Source organism: Plasmopara halstedii (assembly GCF_900000015.1).
Source record: "Plasmopara halstedii genome assembly, contig: Scaffold_3060, whole genome shotgun sequence".
Taxonomy (NCBI): domain Eukaryota; phylum Oomycota; class Peronosporomycetes; order Peronosporales; family Peronosporaceae; genus Plasmopara; species Plasmopara halstedii.
Window position 1 is genome coordinate 1208193 of NW_020189964.1, and position 10714 is coordinate 1218906.

The 10714-nt window shown below is 47.7% G+C and overlaps 1 protein-coding gene across 1 annotated transcript; it reads right to left on the reverse strand.

Annotated features, from left to right (window-relative positions):
• Nucleotides 1-5: 5 nt before the first annotated feature.
• On the reverse strand, nt 6-229 carry PHALS_06764 (uncharacterized protein; the record flags this gene model as incomplete). Its single annotated transcript, XM_024720110.1, has 2 exons — nt 6-85; nt 148-229. 2 exons carry the CDS (start codon nt 227-229, stop codon nt 6-8), a joined length of 162 nt encoding a protein of 53 aa, XP_024585343.1.
• Nucleotides 230-10714: the final 10485 nt, after the last annotated feature.

Below are 10714 nucleotides of genomic sequence, written 5' to 3' on the forward strand. Positions count from 1 at the left end.
TAAGTTTATGGCGTGAGAACTTGTGGACGAACTTGGAGCACGAGGCGACAGAATCTCCATGTAGGCTGGGGACTGTACTTGGAGCCTACCGACGTTGAGATGACCTTCCGAGACCATTGCGCAGATGTAGCTAGGACGTCGACCTACCTACCCGAGACTTGGTCAAAAGCAATTTGCTTTCGGGATGTAGTCTGCTCACAGGTTCCGCCTCGATCTCAATAATTGACATGTTGTAAGGACCACTTCCGTATATAAGCTAATTATTTCATCTTTAAAGAGCCGGCAGGGTTGAAACAGTCCGGCTGCGCTGCATGCACCATATACGCTTTCGGGGTTATAAAAATTGAGATAGTTGTTGAGATAATGAACCCTTCAAGCCAAATTGAAGCACTAACGGCCATCGTGCTTGGTGCTCGAGAGCACAAAGGCGTCCATAGTGGCGTTTTTAAGGTGACACATGCCATCTTGGAGTGGAAATTTTTATGCGATTGCCACCAATAGCGACCCTTTTCTGCAGTATATTTTTATCTAAATAAATTTCCTTCATGTCGGAATATTTCGCAGGAATATAAACAAAAAGTAGAAGACCTTCTGTTTTCCAAACTTCAGCTGTAGTATGTACAGCACAAAGTTGTGAACAAGGACTCATGACATCTTCAACTTTAAATGAATATGTTGACGTTCTGGTCGTTCTGGGTGCATAATTAACCGGGTCGTAAATTCTGACCACACCGTGACGTTGCATTTATTGAGTTCAGTCACATTTAAAGTGTTGCAAACGAATTGCGAACATCTATGTACCCTTAGCACCGGATGTTTGCTATCCAAGACTTGTGTATTATCCCTCCTCGTGTTTGAAGGAAATTAATATATTACAGCATGGTTTCATAAATCTGCAAAGCTAATTGCCCATACTTATGGATTTATTCTATCTTCCTGTCGCATGCTGTACACCAGACATCTAATATTTCGAGTCAATGTTTTAGAACACATTAGGAATTAATCCATCACATTAAGTAGGTGCATTTTTTATAATCAGTACAAATTGTAGGGGTATCTCTTTGATCGATAATTGGACAATAAAATAAGAGGAGAAGAGAATCTAAACAGTGAAATAAATTTAATATCTGATCTTGCAGACTAATTATGGCATGTACGGCATGTACATTACATTGTGTACGTAAACCTAGCCTCATATACAAATGCATTACACTTTTGTGTATCCAGAGGCAGCAAAGTTTCGATTTAAACATGACGATGGGTGCAGCGGGGCTGCCGTAGCTCTTTGCTTAAAGGATGTTAAGCTAAGGTCACCGATATTACGTTCTTCAAAAGAACCAGTACGAGTGCAGTGGATCGCAATGCGCTGCCTCCATAAGTACTTAAAACCTTAGCCAAGGTAAATGAACTATTCCGTTCAAAATTGAAACTGTATTGAATTATATTAGTTGCGGTAGAGCCACCAATATCTAAAACCCTGGGTTTTTCTAGTTAATACAGCAATTTCTATATAATATAGTAATATGCGTTACTACTAGCAATCCTGCCACCTGGTGGTGGCTTCTTGTGACGGTAGCCGCATCATTGTGTGATTGTACCAACTTGTGTAATCCACACCTATGTACAGTCACACTATCCGCCCTTTCATACAAGGGTACGTGTAACCCCGTTACAATGGGATTCTTTGAGTATCAGGATTCTTTAAGTAAGAAAATGTGGGCTGTTAGGATCACGTCAAGTATTCAGTAATTCAATTTGTTTATATATTAAACGCTTATTTTGTGAAATTGCTGAAATAAAATTAGTTCTAGATATATGCCATCCATGGAACAAAAGCGCACTAGTTACAATATAGGGTCTCGAATACGCACCTGGGGGATGTGTATTAGCCCTTCCTGTGTGTGTTTGTCAACGCGGACTCTTTCAGTCTATGCTGCCCTGGGACTAGGGGCAATCCCATTGATTAGTTGCCCTAGCAGTCAATCCGACGACAGAGCAGTGAAATGAATGGATATTCGGTAAAAACGGAGCACGACTTCTCGATTCATAGTCCTTCGGACAACGGAAGACGCTTGGGTAAGTTCGTGTCTATCATTTTTTCGTAAGATCAGATGATTGGCGATCAAAGGGCCAAGAAGTGGTGTATCTCTCATCTGGAGACATACCAGCTCTTAGTGCTGGGACGCTAATGTAAAGCATCCAACTATTTGAATGCATGTATGGGAGATATTTCCAGCTGTAGGTGAGGGGAGTTGAGATGGCTACGAGTTGCCATGTTCAGATGTGTCGCACTGGCAGTATCCATCCTGGAAGATCGCGCATGGAAATCAACTCTCTCGTACATTGTCTCTGTAGGATAGGCATATCCGTTATGGAACGTTCAAAGCGATATGGCTGCATCGAATTAACCAAGTGTACAAAGGGTCGGTCAGCTACCCTGACGAGAGACCCACCACGTGTGTTGCCCTTGGATCGAAAAGTGCATGAAATAATTATAATTTTTGGATAAAACATTTTGGAAGTCAATGCCTTACCACGAGAGCGGCGTAATGTCATATACATTTTTTTGCAAAGTCCAATGCGCATTTTGCGAGAGAAAGCACACCTCGTGTCAACTGTGTGGCTCACAAAAGAAAACATCAAAGGTCAAATTGTGCATGCTTATTTAGGCAAGATGTAGCAACTTTTCCGGCGTAAAGCCCAAATTTAATAAAAGGTGCTGTGGAACGGCATGACCGGCTATACTTTGCTTGTAGTTCTTGACCTAGTCGATGGGTATCATCAAACGCTTAACAAGAGATGAGAAATTTTTTCCGACACGGCTTGAGCCTTGCCTCAAGAAAAATTTTACGCGAAAGGGTCCTTCAACCAACTGACCCATATTTTTCTTGCCTATCTCACTGATATCATCCTCTTTAACTGTACAGATCTCTAAGAATCGATTGTGGACATCCGCATCTAATGCATGCGAGTACTGTGCGCGTAAATATGCTAAAACAAGCTGTTCTGGGATAAAGAAAAGTGTGTACTTGGAAAGATGATAGACGTTATAAGCAGTTTGACTTGATATGGTGAAGAATGCGCTTTTGCGTCGCCCCAACAAGAAGTTGTTGTATTTTACAATGGTGAGATCGCGCAAACATGGGGCGGCACACGCAGCATATAAATCCAATACAATATATGATGCTTGCTGAACAGTGTAAGAAGAGAGTGTTTGTAGTTGGATGTCATATTATCAAAGCTCGTAATTACTGGATTGGACCGTTATTGCTTGTCCGAAGACTTCCTGCATTACAACACTGGCAGGCTTGACATCGAACGTGCGCTGATCACCTCATGATAAAATCCTCAGCACAAAATATTATTCGAAGTAAATAAAATCATCTTGGTTGGCCATCGCATATAAAAAGAAGCATTTGGCTTAGTGAACACTCTCCACTGGTAGCTCAACTTGTATCGAGGGGTAAGCACATATGTGCGCACGTACAAAACGTGTCAGCGCTTAAACGTCTCACCGTATGTGTTAGCACCATTGACATATCTGCTGTTTTTAGCGAAGTACTAGTAAAAGGTTATAGACTTCAAGAGGCATCAAATTAATGTGCAGTCCTGAACACAAAAGTTAATGTATCCTTAAGCCACGCTACGATCCTGCTCTTGTAAGCTGCAGCGGGGCTGCCGTAGCTCTTCGCTTAGAGGAAGCTTGCTAAGCTCACCGACCATACGCTCTATACCAGAACCAGTACAAGTTTAGTCCGCTATCTCCAAGAGTTCTTAAGAATCTTTAACTAAGGCAAAGACGCTCTTTCGTTCAAAATTGAACTCTTTTTAATTTTATATTTGCGGTAGAGCCGCCTATACCTAAAACCTTAGGTTTCTTAACTAAATAGAAAACCCTAATTAATATGAATAACTTCTGGCAGTCCTACCACGTCGTGACTTCTTGTTGCGGTGTAGCCACTTCATTGTGTGATTACATTGACTTGTATATTCTACACCTTTGTAAAGTCACCATCTTGTGCGACCCGCCCATTCATACAAGGGTACGTGAAGCTGCGGTTAACTCTCCCCCATCAAAATTGTGAATACCCACATTCATATTTTACTGTGGCATCATACGAGAATCCCGTGACTTAGACACCGTTACGTCCTTAAGAACATCTCATTCCCCCGCTCAATGAGCCCTGTCTCTATGACACGAAAAACACCCAGTCTAGCTGGTTACGAGGGCGCTCGCGGGCAGGCCCCTTCGCTGTCTTCTGCACGGGGTACATCTCCAGACAGTACGATCTCGGCTTCAAGAGAAGCACATCCCAAGCCCTCGGCAACCCCACACACCGCGCCCGCTCCGGGCGACAGATTTTCACGTCGAAGATTCGGAGGAAGTCGACTACGAGTCGGATACACCATTTTTAAAATGGGAAAACGAGGACGGGACATGAGCCCTGCTCGGACCTTGTGGACACATGTCCCTTCCCCAACCTCTCGACTTCCGAAGAAGTGGTATAAATACCAATCGACGCGACGAGGAACAGGGGCAGCAGTTGGAGGCAGCCCACAAGGCGGATCTCATGTGCTCGTATATACGTTCGATCCTAGACCCTCGTGTGGAATTCGGCTACCGCTCGGCGATTCCCGATACTGACGCGAAGACGCGATCAATCGATCGTTAGGCGTCTATGTAGCCGGCCCTCGGCCACTACACAAGCTGAGCTTGACCAGCGGAAAGCTCTCCGAGCTCGCTTCTTGATTCCTCAAGCAATCCCAATAAATAGTTACCGCGCTCGACTTTGAGCTAAAAAGTAGGCGCTCCTGTACCCGCAGTGCGGACTATTCCTGTGGTGCTCATCTTTGACGAAACCGCTGTAAATGATGAGGAGCTCTTTGAGCGATGGGCACAGCAGCACCAAAAATCTTCCTCGCGATCTACTTACAGCAAACCTTACAGCGAAGCCACAAGGAAGTGGATGTGCGCGTTGAATGTCATCTCTGATTTGGGTTTGCCAAACTCATGGCGCAACGCTTCTTGCGTATTATCACCCTGCAACGTATGGAATCATCGATCACGCTTCCGCGAGCTCACAGCGGCTCAGGGCAATAGCTTAAGCTCGGCTCGTGGCTCTCAGGATTCTCGGGCTACTGCGGGGCGCACGACGGCTAGGAGCGTCAGGTCTTACCGATGTGGCACCTCAAAGTCCCACGAGTTCTCGGAGTCGGGTATCCCCGCCACTTCACAAAATATTGGGTTCGACCCTGTCGACGACGTTGATCCACAAGGCGTTCCAGGTGACAGTGAACGCCACCTTTTTTATCGAGAAGAGTCGGCGGCGGACCTGGTCGATCGCCGTCCGGTGACACGCATTGCTCTGAAAATTGGAGGCAAATGTCCGTCGTCATCGGCATTCCGCCGAGTATCGTTCCGAGGTCGCCTACCTTTGTGCGGAAGGCCTAGAAAGTCTAAAGCACTTTGTGCACCGACTGCCTCACGTTAAAATTATCGCGCTCTGTCGGAGCGGCTCCTAGACGTCGAGCAGGTGAATTCATCACTTAGTGCGACGATGGAGCGCCTTGCGCCGTTAAACAAAAATAGATGCGCTCCGTGCGCAAAATCAGTTGCTAATTCAGCTTTTTGGTTCCCGAGCGCCTTTGGGCGCCACCTCGGCTCCAACGCTTCTGCGTTCGCTTGCCGTACCGAGTTCAGACATAAGCAAGCCCACATAATACATTGGGTGGGTTCGCATCCTTCTCGGAAGGTTCAGCGTATACGCAAGGCCTCGCTTAACCACGACCTTAAAATGTTCAATAACCGGTGGACGAAGCTTTGTCTTTAAGACAGCAAATACTGCTTATGTAGGAAGGTTTTTAGCATTTAATAAAACTAGATCTCCGACCTCAAACGTTTTCCACATGTCTTCTGCTTCTTCCATCTGCATATTATTTCTGCATGTCTTGGCTTTCAGCTATCGCATCACGAACGTGCCGTAAGACACTCAGTCTGGTTGTCAGGAGGTCATCGACTTCTTTACGGACAGTGACATCAGCTAGCCGGTCGGCTTTTCCCCTTTCACCAAACCGTGAGCCATGGGATGGCGGCGTCAGCTGGACGCAAGAATTAAGAAGCCCGTTCACGTAGAACGGCGTGTAGCCGGTAGATGAATGCACTGCATTGTTCAGAACAATTTCTATGAGTAGCAGCATGGCGCTCCAGCGCTTCGGTGTCAGAGCGCAGACGCTGCGAAGAACGTCTTCCACGACCCGATTCACGTGCTCAGTTTGATCATCGGTCTAAGGATGGTCCGCCGCTGACAAAATTATTTTGGTGCCCAGCACCCTGATATTGTAGACCAAAACTTTTTATTGAAACGTGGGTCTCTATCACAGACAATTGACTTCGGGAATCTAATTTGTCTAAAGACTCAATCCACAAACAACGTCGCTATATCCGCTGTCCGGCACTGTCGCAAGATGAGCCATCTTGCTCAAAAGATCCACAAAGACCACAATAGCCGTGTTGCTCGTCGAGTCCTTCGGCAGGCCAAACACAAAGTCAATACTCAAGGACTGTCAACAACCAGTCATACTGATAAACTGGCCAGGCGCCACCGCATTCGGAGAGGGTTTCACACGTTGACACGTCACACACGTGCGCACATTTATGCTCGTTCATTTGTACAGCTTGGGCCACCAGTAGTGGCGTCTCACAGAGCTGTACGTCTTTTCACGACAGAGATGACAAATAAGTGGGGTCATAAAATGTATGGTACTTCAAATCCTCATCGTGAGGAACCACAATTCTTGGCGTATCCGTCGAATCGGTGCTAAAATACAGCAAACCGTTATTCAACGCATTTTCGGTGTAACCATGCGCACAATCGCACTGACAATTTCTTGTCCGAGTTCTCAAACTCCTTGCATCCAAAAGTCTATAGCAGCGCTACAGACATACCATCACCCGCGTATGCGGTGCGGATCAAATCCGTCACGGACAACGTCATCGTCGTTTCATGATCAAGCTCATAATCCAGTCTACGTGACAACGCATCACCCAAAGCAATCTGCTTTCCTGGTTGATAATTTACCTCAAATTTATGCGATGATGAGAGCAACCTGCCCATCCTCTGCGAGGGGTGAGGTGACTGAGTCGCAGACACATGATCTGTGTAGATCACAAACGGCTTTGAGACAAGAAGGTGTACCCTGAACTTGACAAGTGCATACTTTATCACAAGACATTCCTTGTCGTGGACTGGGTAATTCTTCCCAGCAGCCTTAAGCTGGCGAGATTCGAACGCGATCCCTCGATCTCGTCCTCGACTTCTGCTTGCAGCAGTGCAGAAAGGACGATCGGGGTCTGGTAACGCCAGTATTGGTGCATGAAGAAAGCTGTCTTTGATCCTATCAAACGCCTCCCGAAGTTCGGTGTCCCAACGCTATTCCGTATTCTTTGCAAGGAGATTCGACAACGGTCGTGCCATTACCGCATAATTTGCGCTATACATGTGCATGTAGTTGGTGAGGCCAAGCCACTTGCGCAAGTCCTTTTGGTTCTTTGAAACCGGCCAGTCTACAACGGTTTGACCTTAGCGGGGTCCGCTCAAAGGCCACGGTTTCCAATGAAGCACCCTTGAAAGAATTCTTCCGCGCCAAAAATGCACTTATCTGCATTAGAATACAGCTTATTCGTGCGCATGCACTCGCGCATTGCTCTCAAATGGATGATGTGGGTTTCCTCATCTGTCCTCCCGTGCCCCGCACAACTGTGGACGAAGATGTCGTCGAAGTATGTTTGTGCATACGCCCGGTGGGGCCTGAACAATTGCGTCACAAGACGATAAAATGTTGCTGGTGCATTTGTCACTCCCAGAGCATGCCGCTCGGAAACGCACTGCTGTCAGCGGAGAATCACTCGCTCTCATGAGCAATTGGAAATACCCCTCGACCAAGTCGAGTACGCTGTACTTTGTACACTCAACCATATTGTTCTATAGAACATCCTTCCTAGGAATCGGCGTCTGTGCCGGAATGGTGGGAGCGTTTAGCTTATTGTAAACGTGAACGATACGCCACTTGCCGTTCGACTTCCGGACACAAAAGTGGGTGTCGAATGAGGAGACTTACTCTCACGCACCTTTCCTGCGTCGTGCATCGCACGGGAAAGGTGTCAATGACATCACCCTGCTACTTGGGTAGAGGCCATTGGCGTGTTACGCAGTATTGTGTTTACGGAACCAGGTCGATCTCATGACGCACACCTCGGTACGGAGGTAGGACCGACGGCGGGTCTTTGGAGATGACGTCTTGAAATATCTTCACCAAAAAATAATACGGATAGGAATATTTCAGAATCGACCATCCACTTCGTGCGTTCAGCACCCTCTTGGTGTTCTTCAGGGCAGCTTCATCCAGAAGCGACGACGAGTTGATCTCCTCTCCCGGCCGTATAATGACTACCTCGGCTAAATCGCCTGCCTTCAAGGCACCGCCAAACTGTTTGAAGTATATCTCATCCAGCTCAAGAAGAGCATTCACTGCGGAAAAAGCCTTGAGGGTGACGTCGCCGTCTTCCGCCCCCGCCAAAGCATTGATAAGGGTACAATGTTGTGCGCTATCGTCTTCGGTAGACACACCCAGGGAGGATCAACGCCCTGCTTCTTGCAGATGACATACGACATCGCCGTCTCATCTCTATAGAGGTTTTACGTCTCGGAGACCAGTGAAAATAAGCACTCGGCGTCATCCAGTGTCCCCACCCCCTGCTTCATCAGAGCCTTGATGTTATTAATAACATCCGACGAAGAGCTGCTATACCCGCAATCTTCATCCAGTAGATAAGTTGCCACTCCACTCGGGCCTCACATTCGATGCCTCGGACCTCGTCCGACCATTCCACTCTTGGCATGCAGCAACTGCTTTGATACTTGAGCAGTGCTCGGTGGGTTAAGTGCCACTCCAACTTCAGCCCGCGAGCCATGCTCGGAAATCTTGTTCAATACGCCTTCGATGTTTGACAACTCGGCCACTCCAATATCCAGCACATTGACCTTCCCGGTCCAGTGCCCGCGCCAATAGCGCTCCTGCTTCCTTAGCAGAGGTGAGTTCATTAATCAACAAAGCTCCACCAGGAGACGTGCGCGTAGAGCCCAAAGTCTTCGACCTCCAATCAATCCATGGCTCGTAGTGTATCAACCATGCCATACCAAGGTGAAGGTCGCACCCTGCATCCAAGTCTAAGACTAAGCAGCGTTTCACGCTGTCGAAGTAAAAAAAACTTGACACCGAGTTCCACAGGGACCCTCCGCGCAGTGACCAAGTTCCCGACGCTAAACAAACAGTGACGGTGCCACTCAACCGCGCATTCAGCGCCTCAGCATACATATTACTCTCGACCGTCGAGCATAATTGCCCGATGCCCCCGAATTGAATAGGATCTTCCATGGCTTCTCAACAACGCCCTTCACGATCGCTTTTCGAACAGCAAGCTCGGCTTGCATACACGTTTCGTATTCAAGAGCTCGGAGCTCTTCGGGGCTGGGCCCTGCTGCCCTCTACCTCTACTAAAGGCTAACAGAACTCAGTTCTTCCCCAGTAGGGTGCTCCACGGCTACTGGATTTTTTCGTTTCCCCGCGCCAAACCAGACTGGTTAGAAGCGGAACGTCGGTTTGAGAAACACTTACGCGCCTTGTGCAGGGTACAACTAGTCCGAAGGTGACGGGTGTCTCCAAAGACAAAACACCGTCGAGTGTTTACACGCTGCTCGGCAGCTCGGAGTACTTCCTTTCTTTCTCAGCACAGCTGAGATCCATTGGTTCAGGCCCGCTCGACAAGCTCTTCCCTTCCTTTTGAGGGTATGCATTCCAACCAAGTCGTGTCGACTTAAAATTGAATAAGGCATTAAGTGCCGCATTCACCGATTTTTCAAAAGAAGACGAAAGACTTCCATTTTAGCCACGTCAGTGCGGAGGCCCTCCGTAAAGACGGTCACCGTAACTGCCACAGGGAGAGGTTCGGCCGCCATCTAGGCAAGGAGTGTTCCCAACTTTTGAACAATGTCCACCAACTCCTTCTGGCCCTGTGGGGCGGCAAGAAAACGCGATCGCTCTTGATATTCCCGGTTAGGCGGCGAGAACACTCGCAAAAGCTGACGCTTCAGCTTGTTCCAGGAGGGAAACACCGTTTCAATCGAAGTACCACGCGTTAGTGCCCATTCGCGCGCTCGGCCCCTGAGCTTGGAGATAGCTAGTGCCACGCGCTGTTGCTCGTTCTGGAGCCATAGCCATCTCGGCCACTCTCACCCAGAGAAAGAGAGTCTCTCCATCCTTACCCTCAGATGTCTTAAAGATCATAATGAGTGGCCTGGGTTGGGAGGAATCATCTGTCATCGACGGTGGCGTCATGGATGCAGTTGACGCTGACAGCTTCTGCTGTAGGTGCTCTAGTAGAGCATTTTTGTAGCTTAAAAACGCCTCTAGGCGCGCGATTATCATTTCGTGTCCTTGCGAAGCAAGGCGTTGCGCATCCTCAGAGCCAAATAGGGACATCATTTATTAAGCACTTCTTCAATGCCTGGGGCCAAAAGGAGAATTGCCCTTTCCTCACAGAGGATCAGTCGTAACGACTCAGGCGTAGATTAACTTCAAGTGCTACCAAGTGCAGCGGGGCTGCCGTAGCGCTTTGCTTCGAAGAAGCTTGCCAAGGTCACCGACCTTATATTCT